The sequence below is a fragment of the Notechis scutatus genome, chromosome 1 (assembly GCF_049901735.1).
Source record: "Notechis scutatus isolate UNSWTSFEM ecotype Mainland chromosome 1, rNotScu1.2, whole genome shotgun sequence".
NCBI classification, from domain to species: domain Eukaryota; kingdom Metazoa; phylum Chordata; class Lepidosauria; order Squamata; family Elapidae; genus Notechis; species Notechis scutatus.
In genome coordinates, this window is record NC_142009.1 from 308,663,044 (window position 1) to 308,689,152 (window position 26,109).

Genomic DNA, 26,109 nt, shown 5'->3' on the forward strand with positions numbered 1-26,109 from the left:
GGAAATCATGAAGTTTGCATATCCAATTATTAAAAAAATAGTGGAAAATGATTCCTAAATATAATGACTTAGTTTTGTCTCCAAGTTTAATTAAAAAAGAGCTTGGGCGCATGGTTGGTTTGGCTTTTTTTTCTTTTTGCAGCTAGGGCAAAGGTGCTATATGTCATATTATCAAAGATTTTAAATAATTATGCAAGATATTGACTTTACATCATACTAAAATGTGAAATATGGTGGAAAGCAACAGAATCTCTCCAAATCATTGCAGGAAATGCCTATATTGGTATTACTGATTTAAATATTCAACAAGAGTGTCTATTCATTAAAAATACTATTATGTTATACTATATTTAAAATAACATTTTAGAAATCAAAGTATGAAATCCATGTGTAATCCATCTTGTTCCTAATAGCTGTTGAGATTGTTCAATAGGCAGACTGCAAAAGTGGGAAAATATCAGGTGTTTGCTTGTTTGCTTTTCCAAAAGTATCAACAGAAATATTTTCTACTTAAATATCAAAGTTTTAATTTGGCTATCATAACTTATATACATGAACTGTTTTAATGTCATCTAAATTGGTGCCTGTTTGTTCTGTGTCTCCTAATCTGATATCAAGTTCTAGAGTCTATTGTGTCACAGTGTATCCTAAGTTTTTCTGTTTTTATTATAGCATACCTCTCACAGTGAAGGACGACAGGAAATTTCCTCCCGAACTAGTCGGTCTGGGGCTCGCTGTAGGAATTCTATAGCTTCCTGTGCAGATGAGCAGCCTCATATTGGGAATTACAGACTCCTTAAGACAATTGGAAAGGGAAATTTTGCAAAAGTGAAACTGGCCAGACACATCCTTACTGGCAGAGAGGTAAAGTCTTGTACTAGCATTTTTTTAAAAAAATTGCAAGATAAATTTCCTAATACAATGATTTTTAATAATTAAAAAAATATGAACTTTGCATAAATTTAACAGGATGTTTTTTCTGTATAATCAATGCTAACGAAGTGTGTTAGCAGTACAACTAAAAGGTTGATTAAATGTTGCTAGATTAAACTGTGGTTGTTGTTCAGTCGCTAAGTCTTTATGACCCCATGGACCATAGCACATCCTTCACTGTCTCCTGGAATTTGTCCAAATTCATGTTCATTGCATCAGTAACGCTATCTAACATCTCATCCTTTGCTGTCCCCTTCTCTTTTTGCCTCCAGTCTTTCCCAACATCAGGGTCTTTTCCAGTGAATCCTCTCTTCTCATTAGTTGGCCAAAGTATTTGAGCTTCAGCTTCACTATCTGTTTTCCAAAGTACAGTCAGGGTTGATTTTCTTTGGGATTCACTGATATCCTTGCAGTCCAAGGGACTCTCTAGAGTCTTCTCCAACACTAAATTCAAAAGCATCAATTGTTCAGCACTCAGCCTATGGTCCAACTGTCACAGCCATACATTATTACTGGGAAAACCATAGCTTTGACTATATAGACCTTTATTGGCAAGGTGATGCTTTTTAATATGCTGTTTTACCATAGCTTTCCTCCCAAGAAGCAAATGTCTTTTAATTTCACCGCTGTGGTGGCCATCTGCAGTGATCTTGAAGCCCAAGAAAATAAAATCTGTCATTTCTTCAATTTCTTCCTCTTCTATTTGCTAGGAAGGGAAAGGATGCCATGACGTTAGTTTTTTTAATATTGAGTTTCTAGCCAAATTTTGCACTCTTATCTTTCACCCTCATCAAGAGGCTCTTTAGCTCCTCTTCACTGCCTCATATTACAGGGGTCACCAACCTTTTGGACCTCAGGGACCACCAAACTAATAATTTTAAACCCCGTGGACAACTAATATGAACCTAGCATGCTGCTCGCTGAAGTGCCTGGACTCCCACTGACAGGATGGGGTCCTTCAGGGCACTTAGCTTGGCTGCCTGTTTCTGCAACCTTAAATACTCAGAACCATTTGGACCCGTTTCCCACAGAAAACAAAACACCAGGATCTCTCATATCTCTCCCCCCCCCTCTCTCTCTCTCTCTCACACACACACACACACACCCCTCATTTCTCTCATCTCTCTCTTCCCCCCCCTTTCTCCGGGGTGGGGGGAAAGGAGTCTCTGAACTGCTGCTGGGTGGTGGGAATCTGATGTCCGGATGCCGACGAGCCACGTGCTGAAGACCAGATGGCTGGCGGGGTGGGGCAACACGGGTATTACCAGTGGCAGATGGATTGATGCATGTGGGAGATCGCGGCATCGGAGACCTTCCCGGGTGTTCCCTGGCCTGCAAGGGGTGGGTGGGGGGAAAGGAACCTCTGAACTGATGTGTTGCGTCCTGCCACTGTGCATTGAGCAGGCTGAGAGGCTTCCAGCGATGCCCTCGAGTGAAGTTGTTGTGAGGGGGAGGTTCGACCCTTCCTCTCAGGAGCTGCAAAGTGCTCACTGCCCCTCTGGCAGCTGCCAAGCCACCTGCCACCGTGCTTCCTCCTCGCCAGAAGGAGGAGGCTTGGTGGCTGCCAGAGGGGCAGTGAGCGCTTTGCAGCTCCTGAGAGGAGGGGTCAAGCCTCCCCCTCTCAACATCTTCACTTGAGGGCATTGCTGGCAGCTGTTCGGCCTCCTTGTGCACGGAGGCAACACCAGTTCAGAGGTTCCTTTCCCCCCACCCCCACCCCCTCGCAGGCCAGGGAACACCCGGAAAGGGCTCCAATGCTGCAATCTGCATGCTACTTTCCCTCCCTGCACGCATCAGTCCATCCGCTGCTGGTATCACCCCTGTTGCACTGCGGACCACCAAAATTTTCTCACAGACCACCAGTGGTCCGCGGACCATCGGTTGGCGACCTCTGTCCTGTTAGAGTGATATTGTCTGCATATCTGAGGTTGTTGATATTTCTCCCTGTGATCTTAATTCCAGCTTGTGATTCATCCAGGCCAGCATTTCACAAGATGTACTCTGCATGTAAGTTAAATAAGCAGGGTAACAATATATAGCCGTGTCACACTCCTTTCTCTATTTTGAATCGATCAGTTGTTCCATGTCCAGTTCTAACAATTGCTTTTTGACCCACATAGAGGTTTCTCAAGAGACAAGTAAGTTGATCTGATACTCCTATCTATTTAAAAACTTGCCACAATTTGTTGTGATCCACACAATCAAAGGTTTTAGCATAGTTAATGAAACAAGTAGATGTTTTTCTGGAACTTCCTTGCTTTTTCCATAATCCAGCAAATTTTGGCAGCTTTATCTCTAGTTCCACTGCTTCTTCAAAACCCAGCTTGTACTTCTGGTAGTTCTTGGTTCACATATTGCTGAGCCTAGCTTGTAGGGTTTTGAGTATAACCTTGGTAATGTGTGAACTGAACTCAATTGTACGGTAGTTTGAGCATTCTTTGGAATTGGCCTTCTTTGGGATTGGAAAGTTAACTGATCTTTCCCAGTCCTATGGCTATTGTTGAGTTTTCCAAATTTGCTGGCATATTGAGTGCTACACTTTAACAGCATCATCTTTTAGATACCATCAACTCCAGTAGTTTTGTTGTTGGTAATGCTTCCTAAGACTCACTTGACTTTGTACTCTAAGATGTCTGATTCAAGGTGAATGATAACACCATTGTGGTTATCAGGGGCATTAAGATCTTCCTTGTATAGTTATTCTGGTTATTCTTGCCACTTTCTCTTAATCTCTCTGCTTCTCTGCCCATCTTTGCACAAAATGTTCCTTTGATATCCCCATTTTTCTTTAAGGGATCTCTAGTCTTTCTCATTTTATTTCTTCCTCTATTTCTTTGCACTGTTCATTTAAGAAGGCTTTCTCCTTGCTATTCTCTGGAAATCTGTATTCACTTGTGTATATCTTTCCTTTTGTTCCTTGCCTTTTGCTTTCCTTCTTTTGTCAGCTATTTATAAAGCCTCATCAGACAGCCACTTCAATGTCTTGTATTATTTTTTTTGTGTGATGGTTTTAGTTGCTGCATCTCGTATATTGTTACAAATCTCCATTCCTAGTTCTTCAGGCACTCTGTCTACCAGATCTAGTCCCTTAAATCTATTCATCACCACCATTGTTTATTCATAAGAGATATGCCTTATGTCATACCTGAATACCTTGTTGTTTTCCCTATTTTCTTCATTTTAAGCCTGAATTTTGCAATAAGAAGCTCATGATCCAAGCCACAGTCAGCTCCAGGTCTTGTTTTTATTGACTGTAAAGAGCTTCACCATATCTTTGGCTGCAAAGTACATAATCAGTCTGATTTCTGGCAATGTCCATGTGCAGAGTCTGCTCTTCAGTTGTTGGAAAAGAGTATTTGCTATGACCAGCATGTTCTCTTGACTAAATTCTAACAAAATAAAATTTACTAGCCTTTGCCCTGTTTCACTTTGTGCTCCAAGGTCAAACTTGCCTGTTATTTCCATTACCTTTTGATAATGTACCTCTTACTTTAGCATTCCAATCTCCTATGATGAAAAGGGCATCTTTTTTTGGTATTAGTTCTGGAAAGTGTTGTAGGTCTTCATGGAACCAGTCAACCTCAACCTCTTCATCAGTGGTTGGGATTTGGTTTTGACTTGGATTGCTGTGATGTTGAATAGTTTGCCTTGGATTCAAACCAAGATCATTTGTCATTTTTGAGCTTGTACCCCAGAAGTACTTTTCCCACTCTTTTATTGAGGGCTACTCCATTTCTTCCAGGGGATTCTTACCCACAGTAGTAAATAATGATCATCAGAATTAAATTTGTCCATCCCTCACTTTAGTTCACTGATTCCCAAGATGTCAATGACCAATCTTGCCCTCTTTTGTTTGATTCCATCCAGCTTATCTTGATTCATAGATCTTACATTCAAGGTTCCTATGCAATATTCTTTATAGTATCTGACTTTCTTTTCACCATCAGATACATTCACAGCTAAGCATTTTTTCAGCTTTGGTTCAGCTGCTTCACTCTTTCTGGAGCTACTTGTAATCACCCTATACTTTTCCCCAGTAGCATATTGGATATCTTCCAACCTGAGGGACTCATCTTCTGGCATCATATCTTTTAACCTTCTGATACTGTCCTTGGGGTTTTCCTGACAAAGATGTTGGAGTTGGGTTTCCATTTCCTTCTCCAATGGACCATAGTTTGTCAGACCTCTCTCTATGACCTATTCATCTTGGGTGGCCCTGCACAATACAACTCATAGCTTTATTGAGCTGCACAAGCTCCTTCGCCATGAGAAGGCAGTGAACCATGAAGGAGAATGATTAATTAAATTAAAATTTAATTAAAGTAAATTAAAACTAAATTAAACTAATAAAAATTAATGTTCTTGGAAATCCCAATAAATTTCCTTCATTACGAGAAGCTAAAATATTCTCCTTTATAGAAATATTGGTTTGGCATGTAGGTTTCTTTATTTCATATATATTCTTGGCAGTATTTATGTAAAGCATCTTTATATATCCTTTAAAAATCTGCCATTAAAATGAATTTGGATTTTGTTGCTTAGTTAAGAATGCAAGAGTACTTATGCTAATGAACAAGGCCCATTATTCCAATATCCTCTTTCCTATTTGGCCAACTAGATGGCAAAGGATCTAAAAAGTATGAAGAAAGCAGCCCCCTATGCAACTGTTGCCTAGCAATTATAGAATACTAGAGGTGGTTGCAGATGTAGTGGACAGTGTGATAGTAGCCGCTATCCACTAATTACCATATCACCTATACATTTGTATAATCTTTTTCTAAAATCATTTGTCAGTGGTTGTAATCATATTTCGTAAATGGATGACTCCAATTCATCATTGGTTGCCTTTTTCAGCTTCTTTCTACAGCTGTAGAATATCTTGGTGCTGCAACCGGTTAGATACAGATATGTAATACCCATACAAAGGTTGATACATTATGTTCATTTGTCTTCTTTCTTATCTCCACAAACAACAAGTACAGTTTCTACTATCCAGGAATGTTTTCCTGAGCAGGCAATCTTATATGTTCAGACTGGTGAGATACTTGAACCATATTTTTATTCATATATATTTATTTATAATATATATTGAACCATATTGAACCATATAAGGAGCCTCAGTGGCGCAGTGGTTAAAGTGCAGTACTGCAAGCTACTCCTACTGCAATTTGGCAGATCGAATCCCACCAGGCTCAAGGTTGACTCAGACTTCCATCCTTCCAAGGTGGGTAAAATGAGGACCCAAATTGTTGGGGGCAATAGGCTGACTCTGTAAACCGCTTTGAGAGGGCTTTATAAAGCACTATAAAGCAGTATATAAGTCTAAGTGTTATTGCTATATTACAGTATTTAAGCTGAGAAGGGCCTTTACAGGCTCAATTTAATGATCTTTTGCATTAAAGTCATTTTAGAAGGCAGATACAAAAAATTTCCATATACTGCTTGACTATATCCATGTGGTACAGATGCTATAGAACAGAGTTCCCCAACCTTTCCAGCTTTGCGAACCAAGTCGGGGTGGGTATTCTGCACAAGTGGTGGGCAAGCACCCATTTGCACAGCTCCATTTGTGGGAGCGGCGGGTACACCTGCCCTTTGCACAAATGGAGCATGCACGTCCGTGCTCATCTGCTTGCACAGATGGGAATGCGCAATGCATATGCCTGTGTACTCAACAGCCGCTTCCTCAGCCTGATTCTGAACAGCTCAAGGCATGGTAGTGGGTTGCGGCCTGGGGGTTAGGATGCCCTGCTGTAGAATCTATTGCCCACATTTTATTGTAGTGCTGTTTAGTGATATTAGATTTTATATCTGGTAAAATACTACGTCATTTTGATACTTTTTCGTACAAGTTCTGCTCAGCTGCTGTGTAAGACTAGGAAAAGCATAGTTTATTTCAAGAGCCAATGATACAGAGTATAGCACAGATATGCCAATGCTGAATCTGAAGAATTTTTCCCACGTCAGATCCAAATCCAATACTATATTTTATTGGCTAATTAAGGACTGAGCCTTTTCAGCCTGAACTTAAAATGATTTTATAGTACTAATAAAAAAAAAATGTAACTCAGGGTTGACATGAGGGGGTCCTTGGTGTTCTCTGAGTTTGCTTGTTTTCTTACAGATATTTCATTATCCAAATTAGGTAACATCATCAGTGCTAGTGATGATGTTACCTAGTTTGGATAATGAAATGTATGCAAGAAAACAAACAAGCTCAGAGAGCACCAAGGAACTCTCCTGATTTAATAGTCTTTTATTAGTCACTAGTTATGCAGCAATTTATCTTGCGTTTCGCAGGAATATGTACATTTTGAAATCACTTTGAACATAATTGTAAAAAAAAACTCTAAAAACAGACAGATATGCAACATTCAAAATTTCTTTCTGCTGTTTCATTTGTAGGTTTAGAGTCATCCATCTTTAATGGGTGACTTTTGATAACATTTACTATTTTTGTGATGCCATTTGGAAGGACAAATTCCCTTAAACATGTTTTTAGAGGCAATCTCTTTACTCAGTGTATCTTACAGCAATAGCACTTACATTTATAAACAGCTTCATAGTGCCTTACAGCCCTCGCTAAGCGGTTTACAGAGTCAGAATATTTCCCCAACAATCTGGCTCCTCATTTTACTGACCTTGGAAGGATGGAAGGCTGAGTCAACCTTGAGCCTGGTGAGATTCGAACTGCCAAATTGCAGGCACCGTGGCTCGTATGTCTTCAAGTAGAACATAATGTTGAGATGATACACTTTGAAGCTTGACAAATAGATTTAGTAGTCTTAGCTAACGCCTTTTATTAATGAAAAGGTCCTTTGGAGATTTTTGCCAGAAAATTACAACCAAAGGAGATCTAAGTAGAAAGGAATGAAAGAAAACAGAAAAGATAATACAAATCATATGACAAATCAGGTAAACTTTTTTTGCTTAAGAAAAATTAAATGAAAATAAATATTACTGTTTGCTGCTAGTTATTGTAGAAATATAGTAATACTGTTTTCAAAAAGAAAACAGTATTTGAAACAAACAGCTGTCTTTTTATACCAGCTGATGTTTCCAAGCAGTTCTGTTACACAACTCAGTGAATTATGTTAGAGCAGTGATGGCTAACCTTTTCAGTACCAAGTGCCCAAAGAGCGCACACACATGCGCACCTCCCGCATGCGCATGCATGTGACCTCCCGCACTCTGTGCATACAGGCACAACCCCCACACATGCACCCCGCCAATGTGCGTACGACCTCTGCGTGTGTGCCCCGCCCCCCCACGTATGCACCGCAGAGACCCAAGGACCAGCTAGCTGCTGGGAGACACATGCACACAGCTGAACTGGGGCAATGGCTCACATGCCCACAGAGAGGACTCTTCATGCCACCTCTGGCACACATGTCATAGGTTTGCCATCACAATGTTAAGGTGAATTCAGTCTGAAGACACATAAAGCTGTAATTCAGTAAGGATATTATAAACACCTAGTTCAAAGTAGTAATGTATTGTCCAAATATATTTTTATTTTTATTTCATTATTAAATTTATATGCTGCCCAGTTTCCAAAAACTCTCGATACCTGTATTGGACATGATGTTGAATCAGGGGAATGAGGCTTATATGAAGAGAGATTTGATTGATTGATTCTTACCAGCAACTTAGACAAGAAAAAAATAGAATTCAGAATTTTGAGGTCCACTGTGATTTAATTTGACCAGTTAAAATGTTCCTGTTTGGCACAACGAAAGTCATGATTGCAGAGTATTCGTGATGTTGAAGAAGTGTATAAATATATTTCTGCTTATCAGAATTCTAGATTCAACAAATTATATGTGTCTGTGGAAAGAGAGATTCAAGAGATCACTTTCTGTGTACTGGATAACAACTTGAGCGTCCATTGTTAGTAACAAAACCTGTAGTCACTGCAGAAGAAATATTGGAAATATTGATTGTGGACTGTATTTAGAAGGGGGATTTGAAGAAAGGTTCTGTTATAAACTCTCTTTAGAATCTATGAGTTGTTTTCCTTTCTGTTATCCTTGTCATCTCTATTCTTCATTTTTGTCTCTTGTTGTATATCTTGTCTTTTAATGTTTTAAACTATTTGTAAACTGCCCAGAATCACTGGCAGCTAGGTGCCATATATATTCAATATATCGTCATCCACTATTACTATTACGTTTTTTAAAAAACAAAATTTTATTAAGTAAATTATTTAAAACATTGGACCTGGCGTGATCGTTCCGACCATCTTGTTTGTCATACATATTATGGCATAGAATACATATTTTATATACATATCTGTATTTATACATTGTACATTTATGCAGTGGTTTCCAATTCTAGTCATCTACTCTGCCAACCCTATTCTCTTTTAATTCTAGATCTTTCTTTTTTTCCCACCATTGATAAAATTTATCCCATACTTTTTAGTATTCTATCTCTTCTTTATCATTCATCTCTAAAGTTAGTTAGTTTATTCATCTCAGTGCATGTCCATATCTTTTTTATTACATCATTTTCATCAGGAATTTCTTTGGCTTTCCACTTTTGAGCAAAAGTTAATCTTGCTGCCATAATCACATGTATCATTAAATAGATCTCTTCTTTATTGTATTTTTCTGTTTGTATTCCACTTTATACCCTGCCATTATTACTATTACTATTGACATTACATTGATTTTGTGCACTGTTTGTTCATTCGGTAATATGCTATTAACAATCAAATATTTCTGCTTTGTAATACAACTACAGTTAAGAGAAATCAAACAATTGTATTTTTTCTAGGTTGCAATAAAAATAATTGACAAAACTCAATTGAATCCAACTAGTCTACAAAAGGTAAGTTTTTTAGATATTCCATCTTTTATGTATACTATTTTGTTTAGAATATTCTTTTCTGGCACTTCTGTCTTCCATTTTTAAACATTGTATTATTTTAAGAATAATGTATTCAATATGATTTCATTTTAATCATACTTATTTTCTCTTCTAATGGATAGAATGGAAGGAATATAATCTAATAAAATTAATATTGATCTGAGCTCAGAATTTTTGTCAAAAATGTGAAATAAATACCATACCTACATTCTCATACCCAAATCTGTAGTATAAACCGAATTGTGCCTGCCATTTTAATTAATGGTTTAAAATGATAAAAACAACATCTTCACATATCATTTTCTCAGGCTGGAACTATATGAATTGAAATTAGAGATCTAGATTACAAATTGGCTGGGAATCTGTTCAGTGGAGGAGGTATAAGCCATGCTTGTAACTTCCCATCACCCAAAATGTTTCCTTGAGTTATGTAACAAATTTGTATCAGGAATATCCTCTGTAGAAAAGCAACTGAAGGAGGGGGAGATGTAGAAGGAAGTATAGGAAAGGTTAAGCAGTCTATCTTGCCCATTGTCACTTAACTCCAGCAGTGAGGTGGATTTTGTGTTGAATGTATATTTCCAAGCTATGAATGATGCTATTATTTATTCAGTAAATTTTATAGATGTTTGATGATTGTTGGAACGCTAATTTCTTGTGATTTTTTTTTAAAAACTCTGTTCGATCCACAATGAAACGATACTTTGATAGCATTATCTCTGAGGCAGGGGTTGATTTAAAATAAAACAATTTAATTGTTCTGCTCCTTTCTCTACTAAGAGCAGAACATAACAAAGCAAATGTTTGGAGTGTCAACTTGGAACTTTGGTTACTTTAAAAGCAAAAAAAGAAAACCATTGTGTAGATAATGCATTTCTTAGGAATCAGTCTTTGCTTTTGGAATCTTTCCAGCTGAAAATCCCAGCTGTCAAATGAATATTGTTTACTTTACTAACATCTTGATGAAAATATCTTACTTTGAGTTGAAAATAATTTAGCAAGCAGTTCAGTTTCCCAGGCTATATTGTGTATTCAGTTTAGAACAATCCAGTTACGTATTTAAATAGAATCTTATATTTTATAGGAAATAATAAAAAGGCATTTTTTTATTTTAAAATACCTAAATGTCCAAAACAGTTCAAGTGCTTTCACAGAAGCAAGCAAATACAAATGCAATTTTAAAAACCTTCTGTTGTCATGTTCCTTATTAAATATAAGAAATCAAGTTATGTAAGGGGGAAGAACATAAGCATTGTTGAATTATTATGAACCTTTAATTAATGGTAGTCATTCCGGTGATTAAAAATGTGAATGGAGAGGTGATTTTTAGAAACCTTCTAATTCTTGCAGCACAGTGCATATTGTGGACATGTATAACATGTATAATGGGTTGCAGGGGAAAAAATGGCTAAGAATATTATACATCCTTGTTTAGTTGAGGGAATTTTCCAACATTTGAATGATTGTTATAAATTATTGTCGATAGACAGATTTACCATTGTGGTGGCTAAGAGTACCAATATATTCAGGGAACTTCCTTTGCCTCATCAGGCTCCTTGTCTCATTGAATTCTGAATTTCTGCATTAAAAAATGAGAAGTTGGAGAGGAACTTTTGGAGAAGAACCTTGATCCCAAGTGGACATGTACACATAAGTGAGGAAGAAACTCCCAAAATCAAGAAAAGTCACCTTATTAGAGTCCCAAAGTTTCCATGTTGAAAGCAGCATGCAAAAGAGATGTCAGGGAGATCTGAGGTCAAAGAGCCACAGAAGATTTGTCAGACAGTCTGCAGTCTAAAGTCGGAGTCATGGGATTCAAAAGATTTTAGGAACATGGAGTATGAATTAGTGAACAATTGTCCCAAGGTTTGCTTCCTAGCTACTATATCTACTTTAAGTAGAGACAGTCATTGTTGCTCATTACAGCAAGGTATGGGCCCTGTCTTGCAAGGAGCCTTGCAGAGCGCCTTTGCTCCACTGTCTTCTCCATGTGGTGAACCCTCATCCTGAATGGAGGCAACAGCTCAGAACATTCATCTGAAACCAATAGCAGGCAATCCTGTTGATTACCAGCTAGCTCACTTCGACTTCCTGCAAGTCCTCAGATAGGAATTCATCTGGTAACTCTGGAACAGGGTTAGGATATTGATTTAGAACTGAACAGATTCCAGTCTCTCATCAAACTGTAAATTTATTTTAGAACGTTTTAGCTTTGGCACTTGAAGAATTAAATGTATGAAATTTTGTTTATAATTTTTCCCCATTTTTATTACTTTTATAAATAAGTCAAGGCAGCGAACATATCTAATATTCTCCTCCTCCTCCTATTCCTCACAACAGCAAGCCTGTGAGGTGAGTTGGGCTGAGAGAGAATGACTGGTCCAAAGTCACCCAGTCAACTTTCATGCCTTAGGTGGGACTAGAGCTCACAGCCTCCTGGTTCCTAGCCTAGTGGCTTCAGTGTTCAGATTAAGAAAATGTGAAAGAAGATTGAACGTTCTTCTGAAATCTCTTTCGTGTTAAAACTTGGTCTTCAAAGTATGCTTGCTTGTATATGGAGAGAGGAAAAGCTTTTATTATTATTTTTTCTGGTATACTTGTTATTTTCCAGACTCTTCAAATATGTTTACAGTTTTAACACTCTTACATCCGCATGTTCTCACGGTTGCTAGCTATGTAATATTAACTTTTTAATTTTCTTTTCTAGCTGTTTAGAGAAGTAAGGATAATGAAGATTTTAAATCATCCTAACATAGGTAGAGTATGATTTAAATGTTCTCTTTTTGCATAGATCTGTTTATCCATTCAGATATGTATTTTTAAAATGTATGTGCATTTAATGTCTTCATAATCCATTTGATTTTTAAGCTCATCAGTCATCTCCTAATGCACTCAATATCTTCCTATATTTCCACAGTTTCACTGAACTATACTTAAATTTAAAAGTCTAAAGTCTTAGTATGCAGATTAATCATATAGTTATCTCCTGTAAATGAAACCTGAGCATGCCTCTTCCTTAATTATTTGCTGCAAGGCGGAATTAATGTGTTCATCATAATATCACCAATCAGTGGTTATTTGTGAGCAGATATCACAAATAACATTGGCTCATCATAACTTAAGTAGTTGAGCATTCTGCAGGGGAAGGCAGTTTTCAAAGTCAGAAGCCTTCTGGATGTAAATGAATACTTTATCTTGCCTGCAGTTTATTCCCTTTCAGAGGAAGCAATTGTATATATATCCATTACAGCTGATAATCCAGTTTTTTTTCTGGAGCATATTGAAGAATATTAATTGTTGAGATATGAGAATGAGTGGATTAGATAAATCTTGAAAAGCTTTTCAATTGAAAAGTCTGCTTTCTGTGTTTCATTCTGCCCTCAGACAAAGGCTTTGTCTTTTGTACAGCTGTCTCATTATCCTGTGCACTATTCTTCTTTATAAGTGTTCAGACATGTTCTATTACATCAATTCTTTCTGGAAAGGCTTGAGCTGCTCTGAGCAAACACTCAGCTATGCTTCTGTTTTCTCCGCCTCCAATAAGCCCTCATTCACCTGGGTAACATATGTTGAGCAACTTCAGGCTAACAGGAGAGAGCACAGGAAAAAGGAGTGGGAACAAAGGGGAATAGTATAGAACATTGGGCAGGAAGAAAGAAAAGGATTAGAAGCATTGCTAGAGAAAAGGATGATGAAAGAAATATGGAGGGGATTTAGGGGAAATATGAATGGATGGCAAGAAAATAGGCTTCCAGATCTGGACAGAAGATAATTATGTAGATGGCCACTGAATTTCAGTAAAAGGGGTGTCAGGATTCCGGCAGTTGCCTGTTTTCTATGCCTGATTTAGAGTTGCCAAGGGGTTATTTTTAGGCAGCTCAGATCTAATAACCTTAATGAATAGAATGGTGCCTCCCAAAGAGACTTTGTCTTTGGTCTCGCCTGCTGTTGAGGTATAACTTCTGGTAGTGCAGTGGTTAGAATGCAGTATTGCAGGCTAACTCTGCCCACTGCCAGGAATTTGATCTTGACTGGCTGAGGGGTGACTCCACCTTCCATCTTTCTGAGGTTGGTAAAATGAGGAGACAGATTGCAATATGCTGACTCTGTAAACTGCCTAGAGAGTGCTGTAAATCACTATGGGGCAGTATGTAAGTCTAAGTGCTATTGCTATCCATAAAATAATTTGTCTCATTGTAAAAATTTTCCTCAGCTTCAGGGTAACTCATCATTTGTCCTTAAAATATTTGGATCTTCTGCAGCATTCAGCAGAGGGTTGTACATTCTAAATTTATAACCCAAGTACATATTTATTTTCAAATGAGATTGAGTTATATCAGCTTAATTGGCATTTAAAAGTAAACACAAGTATTGAAATTAGTTAATTTTAACAATGTATTTTTGTAGAGTTAGTATTTTGTAGTTTGGATATTGAAGATATTGAAGCAGTAACTAGTTTGCAGCTGCTAAGAGACTATTATTTTTGGATTACATTCTGAAGATCAATCAACACTGATTACTTATATCTAAGTATTTTTTATTGTTATGAAATGGGCAGAAAAAAATAATGCTTTTCTCTTTTTTACCTTTTTTCTCAAAATGTGTAACTACAACACTATTTTGGCATTGTCACGATAAAGAACGTTTAGTTAAAAACACATTAAGTAATAACTGTTTATATGATTCTAATTTGAGAAAAACTAAGAATTAGGTTATATATCTTTTGGGATGTCATCTGAGTATTTGATTCAGGTGTGAATATTGATTTGAATAATTATTTGAGAGGAATCATTTTGAATCTTGTGTGTCTAGCATAATTCATTAGTAATGTTTAGTTCTCAATTATAATTATCTTCTTTTTATGTAGGAAGACTTGATCTTTGATAAGAGTTATAAGTTCACCAAAAGTTGAATAAATATTGTAATCTTAGCCTTTCTCTGTGTAATATAGAGAGAAGATTATAATTATGGAGAATTGATTTATTAATACAGAAGTCTGCCTTAATTTCTGTAAATTTCTTCCAGTAACTATATGTGCACCTCTATTCAAATTAATCTAAAAATATCTATCACTTCACTATCTAAACATAAATAATATACTAGCATGAATAATTAAATGATATTATGTACATATACAGTATTAGGCAATTGAGTAATAATGTTTCTTCTTGGTTTACTTCAAAGGCCATTTTGATTTCTTTCGAATGATAGTAATATGCTTTTGAAGAAGAAGCCTCATGCAGTAGCATCTAAATAAGGGCAGCTCCATGTAGTGTAATAATATAAATCGGAGGTCAGTAAGGCATTAGTAATTTTAAGAGCCTTTGTCCAGGAATGGCTGCAATTGGTGCACAAAATGTAACAGTACAAAAGTCTTTGCCATACCTGCTGCTTGGTGATCATTTATTGAGCCCAGTAAGACCCTCAGATTACAGTATGAAGCACCTCTGAATGGAGGAGTACAATTCCCATATCATATGTATCAATCAGCACTTTACTTTTTCCTAATAAAACTTTCTACTCTAATACAGTCAAGTAAATAGAACAACATTTTTTCTTAAGGAAAATGAGTAATAATGGTAAAAGTCAATTTTCAGATTTTAAAATAAAATTGATACTATTAATGAATTTGTATGCTATCTTGAGATGTCAGAAGCAAGTCTTGTGATTCAATTTTGATTTCAAGTGAGCGTTGTGATATATACAATGGAAAGCTAGGTTATAATTATTCCTGTATGATTGTTAACAGGTAATATCTTGTTATTATTTCATTTCTATTGCTTTAGCTTATTTGAATAAATTTAGCTGTCTTATATATAGACTGTAATAAATGTTACATATCTAGTGTATTATATCTCCTGAATGTGACTGTGAAATAACAGGATGGGCACACTTAAATGTTTCTGCATTAGCCTTTGATTTGTTCTAGCAGGAAAAAGGTTGGCTTCCTAAAATATAATCAATTGGTGCTTCCTGAAACTACTTAGAGGTTGGATCTTTAAGTGGTTTCGGTACTGCAATTTTGGTCTGCATCCCCTAATAAAATGCAGGTTTTTTTCAGCTGATATTTTTCTGTGAATACTTGTAAATTGCCTGTAAACTGCTTTTGAGATTCCCCTGTGATTTTAATTATAGAATATGCAGTTCATCTTAAGGAGAGGCTATGACTCAGTAAAATCAACATACTATGTAGATTCATTCCTTAGTATTTCTAGCCAAAGGACATTAAATAGAAAATTGGGATAGCATTTTGCAAAAGGTGCCAGGTTTCTCATGTGTTTATCAATGCCTTGCTGTTCTTGTATTCCAGGGAAAAATTGATTAAAATATGTATTTTGTATTTGATATCATTTACCAGAATATCAGATAGGAGAATGAAATATACTAATATTGTACAAGTAGATACATATATTTGATAGCATCTCTAAATTAATTATTTCTCTTTCTTTTTTTTGGTGGTTGTTATTGTTCCAGTTAAATTATTTGAAGTAATTGAGACTGAAAAAACACTCTACTTAATCATGGAATATGCAAGTGGAGGTAAGTTCAAACACTTGCAAGCAAAACACTTACCTGTCTATTTATATAACATTTTATTTTGAACAAGATATTTAAGAATCACCACTTTCTTTTCATTGTAAATATAAGAATATTTAATTAATATTTAATTAATTTTAGCGATTACTTTTCCCTTGTTATTATGCAAGGACTCTAAAGTTATCTAGAATAGGAATCCAGAACTTTAGATGTTTGTGCTTTCAATAAAACACTAGTATTTCTTAATTCATTTGCTCTATTTAAATAATTGTATTTTTGTTGTTATTAATAAACTCCCTTTCCATCCAGTTGGAAAAATAAAAAATGTAATTCTTGAAATGTGTATTTTTCCCTCTATTCTTTTTTTATATCCTTGGTGCTTTATATATTTCCCAAATAACATGTTAATTTGCAAATAAACAGTTTTTACACTGGTTTGTCCTTTGCACACTGAATAGTATATAACTTGCAACTTCCTTTTTTATCTGTACATGATAAAACATTTTATATGCAGACTGTTATGATTAGCTATCAAAATAATGTTTGGGGTTAAGCCTAAGAATTGTCTGCAAACAAGATAATTTTATCTTCATTACTTCCTCTTTACTTTGCATTTTGGAAAACACAATGAAATCTCAGTCTATAAGAGTTATTTAGCAGATAAATACTCATATTGTAAGAAATGGTTGGACAGATTTTTTTATTTACATAGAATAGCTTCCTTCTATTCAGTGATAAAGAACACTGGGATGGAACACAGATTCTAAACACTAGATTAACTAGTGATTAAAGATTAACTGTGGGAACAGTTTATATTCATATTTAATAGATTATAAAAGATTTTTTAAATGTTTTTCAAAGCATCAGAACTTAAATTTTAACAATAATTTGATATCTCCTCAGGAATCAGTGCTTACAGTTGTTTCTTATTATTTTAGAAATAGCTTCCCCAAATCCTCAGTTACTTCTTAAATAATTCTGTGTTTGTACATTTCATATTTAATTTTATTTACTTTAATTATTCTAAAAGTTATAAATGAATTATATTTGGTCAGGATGCCTTTCATATTGGGCTAATCCCTTGTGGTTTTCAAATCACATTTAATCCCTTGTGTTTGATTAGGAGATTGATTAGTTTAGTTGTTACTTCAATATTTTCCCCTATCTTGGCTTAGTCACACTTTTGATTTTTAATTTAATTCTTATTAATATTTTGGACAGTCCCCAATATTTGATGTTATATTGTCTTCTGAAAATGAGGTGCTTGATTGTTCTGATGTTTTCATGCAGTTTGTCTTGCAGATAGGAAAAATCATTTCAGTGATAGCTACAAGCTGAAAATTATCCCATGTCTTCCTTTTTCAAACAAAAACATTCATACATACAAATTATTTCCTCTGTATAAAATCTTACTACCATCTAAATAATGCAAAAGTAAACCTTTTCTAGACCATTGGTTGGCTAAATTCCAACAGTCAACCTGGAACTGTGATTACCAATTCCATTGATTTTCTGTTGTTTCTGGGTTCAGTATAAAGTACAGTTAATGTTTTTTAAAGCACTTAATGGTCTTGGGCTAGTTTATCCAAGATCAATTTCAGTCCATTAACCTGCACAGTATAGAAAATAATTTCAGAAGCTTACTAGAGATAAGATGGACAGGTACATGAAGGCACCTATTTTATTTATGATGTCAAAACTGAGGAATATTTTTTATGCCTGGAAAATCTATAGCTTTTCCCATTACTACTGATTATTATTGTTTTTTGTGGTTATTATTGTTGTTTAAAACCTTTGACCACTCAAAGCAGCTAATAGATTTGTCATTCTCCAAGCCCTCCCCTTTCTATCTAGCCTTTGACTTCAGGAGTTTCCTCTCCTGCCAATCTTCCTATCTGGATAGATGGTAACTCAGAATTCTGTTTACCTGCATTCAGTATTTAATATATTCATTTAAATGGGGTAGGGATGTTCTACTACATGTACAATTTTAAAATTGGAGTTGGTGAGGAGAGTCTGGGACTCAGTGGAATATAAAAGCAGGCCTATGGAACAGGATTGGGAGGGAAATGGGCAGGAGGCTACTACAGATCCCTGCTGTCAATCATAAGGGAAAATACACCCAAATTTTGTTCATGTGACTGCAGGGGCGCTGCAGCGGCTATAACTTTGAAACCAGGTGATGGGTAGCTTTTCAGGAGTCCATTATAACTTTGAACTTAACAACCAGTCATAATTTGTGAACTACCTACAAACAGAAACCTAGACACAAACAGAAACCTAGACACAACCTAGACACAGAGGAGACCATGTTTAGTTGGCTTAAATCAGGTCAGTCCATCCTCTAGTATTTATTCACAAGCTTCCAAATTGGAACTAGTATGGATTTTGTTTTCCTGTGGGACCTAAATAATTTGGTAGTTAAACCACCATTTTCTAGACCCTGAAAATATGGGGTTGTGAAGAGCTTTCCCATATTTCCCAAGATGAGGGATTGTTGTTTTGGCGTAGGTTTTTCTTGCAAACTCCCAAGTGTGAGAAACAATCATAAGGGCCTTTCTTGATGCAACACTCTCAAGTGCAGAAGCATGGTAACCATAGTCTCTGCTTCCCTAACCGCAGAAGTAATTTCTGACATATACATTATGGACGACTTTTAAAGGAATGCAACGTATGTTATCCTGAAATTCTTTCCAATTCTCTAAAATTAGGTGGGCTATATTTGTTATAGGATGGGAAAGCACCTCACATAATTTCCCCAAAGCCATCTGTGGATCATTGTGTGCAAAAGTTCAGGAGAGCTGGAGGCTCTAAGTATGGGGCTACAGATGATGGAAAATTGCTAATAACTGGGGAGAGGAATCTGTGGTAGTATAAGAAAATTCAATTTGATTCAGGCAATTTCCTCCTTATTATATTCATGTATTTACTTTTCATTCTAATGCAAGATACAAGTCATTATAAACATCTTCAGTTTCCTACCGTTAATGATCTGACTTTCTGTGATATTGCTGCAACAATAATTTTGACCTTATTTACTATGCAAACATTTCAATATTTGAACTGTCCCATAGACTACAGCATTGGGCGGGGGGATGGAGAAACATGATCATGGCTTACTGAATCATATTCAAAATTAAAACTAAATCATATGGTATAAAGAATAATAGTTTTTTTCTTCTTTGTGCTACTAAAAGTTAATTACCTAATGCCATTTATTGCAGGAGATTGAGGACAGGCAAAATTATCTCTTTCATGCAATATGCAGTTGAATTATTGAATCTACTAATCTAAATGAATCACCATTTTGGATCAACATTAGATATGGTGTTATTTATTATTGCTGTCATGATTATCTTGCTTCACCAAGATTAGAAAAAGCACATTTTGGAATATCAATTCCAAGATAAGTGAGAAAAAAATCTTTCTGCTCTGTTCCTGCTGTCATTTCTTGTAGATAATTTGGTTTACCTAATGCAATTATACGCCATTTATCCTCCACAGAGTTTCAAAATGTTCACAGTAGTTGAAAATTAATTTTAATGTAAAATGATAAAAAGTAAAACATTAAAAATAAAACCAAAAACTAATAGAACTATAACAATTCTGAAGATCTTTAATAAAATATATAACATAACATCTATAAGATTACACATGAATGTTCTGTTTGTGATCTGTTTTTCTTTTGTATGCCTTAATTACAGGGGAGGTATTTGATTATCTAGTTGCACATGGAAGAATGAAGGAAAAAGAGGCAAGAGCTAAATTTAGACAGGTATGAAAATATTTTGATGTAAAATATTTTTCCTGTTAGTGATTGATCCTTCGCATATAGATAGATGCGTTTATTCATGGTGGAAAATACTGATAATATTGACTTCAATAATGTGACTGCAGCCCACCAATGTTGAAGCTATAGTTATATGATACAGCATTAAAAAAGGTAACTTCTACATAATTTTGTGTTTCTACAAGGAGTTAATAAATAATAATCTTAATAGAAGAATCCAATCAGAGCAGGAATAGACTGTTTAGGCCATTAAATCTAATCTCAGTCCTATGAAGGAACCTAAAGGCATTGACAACTAATGTTTGTCTCTCTTCTGCTTTAGTATGCCAGATCTAGGAATGTTTCCTTGATATTGAATTAGAGTGTGCTTTTTAAAAATCTTAAATTGATTTCTATGCCCTGTAGGATGAGAACAGGTCTTGGTATCTTCTGTTTGACACTTTTTTCAGATATTTAAAAAATGCTGTCATAATTCCCTCTTGTTTTCAGGCTAAATAACTCCATTCTTTCAGTATTTCTTCATAGGACTCAATTTCTAACTCCCTGATAATTCATTTTGCTGTTCTCAGAACCTGTTCCTGTTTGTCTAATTCCTTTTTGAAGTATGATGCCCACAACTGGGCACAAGCTTTGAGAGGTGGTGTGATTAGTCTAGAAGGAAGTATTGTGATTTCAATATATTTTTATTGCGGTTTTAAATTTCATTTGATGTTTATCCAATAATCATATTGTTGGCTCATTCTCAGTTTGCAACCAACTTGTTTTTGAAGTGCTGTTAACCATACCAGATATTCCTCATCCTACACTTGTTCACTGATTTGTTTTTCCTAAGTGAAGAATTTTATTTTTGTCTCTCTTATATTTCAATCTGTTAAATTTTAGCTCATTTTGTAAATTGTGAAAATGGTTTGTGAATGGGATATTAATATTCCATCGACTGTGTCACCTGCAGATTTGATAAGCATTTTGTTCACTTGCTCACTAAAATCATGAATAAAAATACTAAAAGAGTAGAGAATCCAAAACAGTCCCTTTGTGGCATTCCACATGATTTCTGTCTCCAGTTTGATGAGCGCTACCTCTACACCACTGCCTTCAGAAGTTATCCACAAATATGACCAACTTCACTTCCACATTCTAGCGTCTTTCACTTTTTTAAGCAACATTTGTTCTCTACATTCATCTGATACTTCACTACCAGACCAGGATTTTTCCAGAAGAATTCATAGAGTTTCAACTGGATTATCAATGTTTCCTTGCTTTGCATCTGGCTCTAGAGAGTTCAAGTTATTTATTTTATACTTCTTCAGTCCCATGCTTTTTACTTGCGCCTTCATTCTGCTGTTTGTAATTGCCAAGAGGAACACATCCCATCTTACTGAGGAAGATTGAGCAGAAGCTAGAATTGAGTAATTTATGTTTTCCTTCACTTTTTTTTTGTCTGCTAGTATTTTACAGTCTTGATCAAGCGGATGATATACTAATTTATTTCTCTTTATTTTGAATATTTCTGAATGTCTTCTTGTTAATTGTTCTTATTATTCTTTGTCAATCTCTGCTCAATGTCATACCAACTTTATGGACTGCCTCTGTGCACTCTTCCTTGATGGTACATTACTCTTTCCTCTACCTATATGTATCTTTCATATGTGCTGTTTTAATTTGCAAGTCTTCACTGAGCATTTTGTTGTCATGTAGGCTTATGGTGCAATCATGCAAATTTTCTTTCCTCCTTAGAATTGGTTGTATTAGGTTTTTTGTTATAAATCTTTGTTTATGTTATTGAAACAATTTTTTTGAACTCTACAATGAATTACTTTTGTATAATTATGTTATTACCATTACAATCCGCAAAATAACTTTCTTAGCACCCAGATTCCTAGCTTCACTTCATTTTTAAAAATAGATTTTTGTTTTTGAATATGGAGACTAACATGCTACAGAATAAAGGACTCACATTCATCATTAATTTTATTTCAAGAATACTTATGGGCACACTTGGGACCCATTGGAATTACTTAGAACATTTTTTTTAATTCCATTGGGTTGCTAATGAAAAATTAACAATAGCCAATGTAAATAATAGACTTGCCTTCAGTCTTGTAGTAAATACTACTATTTGAATAATTCTTACTAATTTTGATAAATATATTTTGACCTGCACCCTTTAGCATTCATAATATGTCTTGTATTGCCTTTGTAACTTTTCTTAATTTTAAGCATAGTTGCTAGAATATATGACTGCAAAATCTCATTCTATAAACAATACTTTTATCATTGAACCTGTTTTCTATCCAGATAGTATCTGCAGTGCAGTATTGCCACCAAAAGCATATTGTTCACAGAGATCTCAAGGTAAGAGAACTATAAAGAATTTTATGGGACAATAATTTGCATTTTAGTGCATATTTTTTTTACTGTTACATTTAACTTTTGTTTTAGTCTGAAAAAATAATGGATTACATTCTGTGACAAAGATGGACTATTGCTTGGCATGTTAATAAGGCAAATATTTGGCTGGCATTTTAATAAAGTTGAACATGTTTTAGGGGATAGAAATAAGTATGTTTTTATACTAAATAAGGCTCTGTTGCACAAGTACAAGATGATTGTAAAGGCAAAAGTAGAAGCAACACATATAACTTCTCACTTTAAGCTTTACATAGCCTCACACTGTCTATGTTTCTTATTCCATCACTCCTTGTCTCTAGGAAAAGTTGTTCATACTCAGTGCGATATGGTCTATTTCCAGAACATAACAGCAGCAACAGCAGCATAAAGTATGCTTGCGCATACTTTAATATCCTCATAATTCCATCTTTGTTTGGGCTTTCAGCATCTTTGTTTAATTTCCCTTATTTCTTCAGTTCTTCATGTGCTGTTCCAAGATTTTAAACCTGTTTCCTTTCCTTTCCTTTCCTTTCCTTTCCTTTCCTTTCCTTTCCTTTCCTTTCCTTTCCTTTCCTTTCCTTTCCTTTCCTTTCCTTTCCTTTCCTTTCCTTTCCTTTCCTTTAATGTCCACCTTTAAAACTCTTGTTTAACTGTTTCATTTTAATTTCTTACTGCCAAAAGCATATAGTATAAAGAATAATAGTTTTAACCCTTAACTTTCCTTTTTTCCTCAATTCTAAACAATATTCTGAAAATTCATTATGAAACTTCAGCTTTTGAAAAAAATCTGCTGTTTTTGCTATCTTTTCATAAAGATGATAAATCTTTATGAAGCAGTAACATATAATTGGGTATATTTTACATTCCTTATTTGTTTTCAGTTGCCAGATAATGTTCAGCTGCTTATCTATTAAATCTTTAACCATTACGCCAATTCCATAAACTACATCTTGAAGGCCAGCACATAGAGGAAGTTGTTTATTTGAGGGGGCAAGAACACCCTCCCCACCTCCCACCCCCGCACAAATCTGATCACATTATTTTTCCCCTCTAGGCTGAAAATCTATTACTTGATGCAGACATGAACATTAAAATAGCCGATTTTGGTTTTAGTAATGAGTTTACAGTTGGTAATAAACTGGACACCTTTTGTGGCAGCCCTCCATATGCTGCTCCAGAACTCTTCCAAGGCAAGAAATATGATGGACCTGAAGTAGACGTTTGGAGCTTAGGTGTCATTCTTTATACTCTTGTGAGTGGATCTCTGCCTTTTGATGGGCAGAATCTAAAGGTATGTATCTAATTTATATTTAAAAGATGAGGGAGGGGAGACCCTTCTTATGTCATTTCTCAGCTGTATCAGCATATTGACTGTTTTTTGGAATTTTCTGATCACTATTGATTTAAGGAACTCAGAGAGAGAGTGTTAAGAGGAAAATACAGGATTCCTTTCTACATGTCAACAGATTGTGAAAACCTGCTAAAACGTTTCCTGGTGCTAAACCCAACTAAAAGAGGCACTCTTGAGGTAATAGCATACTCAGTAAACTTATTATAACACATTTAGTACACTTACTAATTTTTACATTCATTTTTGCATAGATTATATTCCTTGCTAACTTTTCATCTGCTGGATCTCCCAAGTTGTTTTCCAATTGCAGAAAGAGAAAACATACTTAGGTATATTAAAATGCATGCAGCATATTTTATACCAGATATAATTAATCTACCTCCCATGCCTCTCCATTACATGAGAAACTCAAATCTTGTTGCTGCCTTATTTGGATATTGTACTAAGAAAATCAGGGCACCATGCAGTTAACTGAAATCATTGTATTGTCAGTAGTGAACTTGTCCTTGATATTTTTAAAGTTTCTGTATTTTAAACAGGTTTTTGAATGTTAAAGAGTTTTCTGAATTTTAACGAGGTTGTGTTCCACCTGAAATTTGTTAGTCTGAATCTAACTGAATGATTTTATAACAATAATTTATATACCAATGTTGTCCCTTCTCCCTTAGAAAGCACTTTAAAACAAACATCAAAGTGATTTGTGAACATGTTTATAGAATCAAAGAAGAGATCTATTTGTTTCAGTGGTAGCCAGCTGTCTGTCTCTGAGAAGCCCACAAGCAAGACACAAATCACTTTGATGTTCGTTTTAACCAATTTTCCCTTGGTTTCTCAACAACTAGTTCTGATACGCTACAAATAATATATAAACCATCTTGATGAGTATGTTTGTTAGCCTTATCCTTGGTCTAATGAACCTGGGTTGCAGAAATTGAAAATATCCACTCCATTAGTGAATCCATGTGGTTCTCCAAATTTTTGCAGCCCAAATACTATTTTTCATGTTAGTTATATTATGTGAAAGGAATCTTAAGTACCAATCAAGTGGTATACTGGTAATGGTTAAACAACCGGCTCTGCTAGTTTCATTGCTGCCATTGCTACACTGAACAGCTGATCTGCATGCTTGGCATAGTAGCTTAGCTCTGCTCTCAGTCAGCTAACAAAATTCCAGAAAATTTAACAATCGAGCCGATTGTGAGCTGGAACAATCTGGCTCCACCACACCACTATACCATGCTATCTAAGAAATGAGGAGAAAAATATAACAAGCTAATTTCCTCCACAAACTATGTATTGGTAAGCTGGTAAAAACAATGTCTGGTAAAATGTACACTTGGTAACAGCCTTTACTGTTTCAGAGCAATGGAAAAAAGGCATTCATTACATGATACAGTGAATGAGCAGACTTTTTGAGACTCCTTGTGAGAGAAATGTCCCTATTCTTTTGTACAAATTCACCATTATGTAAATGGAAAAAAGATAAAAAGTTACCGATAAAAATATTTAAGGAAAGGACTATAGCATATCTGAAATTATAGTGATTCCCTTTGATTGAAACCAATCTTTTAATTCTCTACTATATAATGATAGAGGGTTATTGGTACACCTCTCCTTCTTTCTTTTGTATTATGAACACAGACATTATAGTCACTAAGACTTGTCTGTTTTAGCAGCAAGCATCTATCCCATCTGATTCCTAGGAAGAAGTCAAAGATTGCTTAGATAACCATACTTTCCCCTATTTCCTTTGAGGGGACCACTTCTTTCTCTCTTTGGATCAATGTAAGCCTATATACCAGAAACATCCCATACTGTCCTTCCTTCCTCAGTAAGTGTCCTACAGAAGGTGATTCAGTAGTTATATTCATAGGGGAGATGTGGTAGATTGTAACAGAAAGGCTAGGTCACATGATAATTTCAATATAGCCTGAACTAGTTCTTAATATGGACTTTCTTTAGCTGTCCTTCTGGCTTTCTATTGCTGGAATTTAAAATTTACATCTGGTGCATTGCATGCAGAATAAGAAAGTAAGATTTGGGAGAAATAATTTTGCCACATGTTAAAAATATGTACTATTTATTTTGCTGTATATAGGATGATGGCAGTGTTAATACTGGAAAGAAAGGAAAGTGCCAGTGCTTACTTGCCTTCAATTATCTAAAGTATTTAGATGTGAGCTTTACTAGAGATGTTTGTTGCTGTTGGAATAATATAAAAGATATAAAACTTTTT

The 26,109-nt window shown here is 35.3% G+C and overlaps 1 protein-coding gene across 11 annotated transcripts in view; it reads left to right on the forward strand.

Moving 5' to 3' along the window:
- MARK3 (microtubule affinity regulating kinase 3) overlaps positions 1-26,109 on the forward strand; it is a 68,656-nt gene that overhangs the window by 22,567 nt on the left and 19,980 nt on the right. For all 11 annotated transcript variants that reach the window (XM_087952218.1, XM_087952219.1, XM_087952220.1 and 8 more), the window contains 8 exons: positions 673-864; positions 9,712-9,765; positions 12,512-12,560; positions 16,279-16,344; positions 20,046-20,116; positions 22,430-22,486; positions 23,577-23,813; positions 23,931-24,050. In XM_087952218.1, the coding sequence (XP_087808344.1) occupies positions 12,533-12,560; positions 16,279-16,344; positions 20,046-20,116; positions 22,430-22,486; positions 23,577-23,813; positions 23,931-24,050 (579 nt within the window). In that variant the 5' untranslated portion in view covers positions 673-864; positions 9,712-9,765; positions 12,512-12,532. The remainder of the gene's footprint in view (positions 1-672; positions 865-9,711; positions 9,766-12,511; positions 12,561-16,278; positions 16,345-20,045; positions 20,117-22,429; positions 22,487-23,576; positions 23,814-23,930; positions 24,051-26,109) is intronic.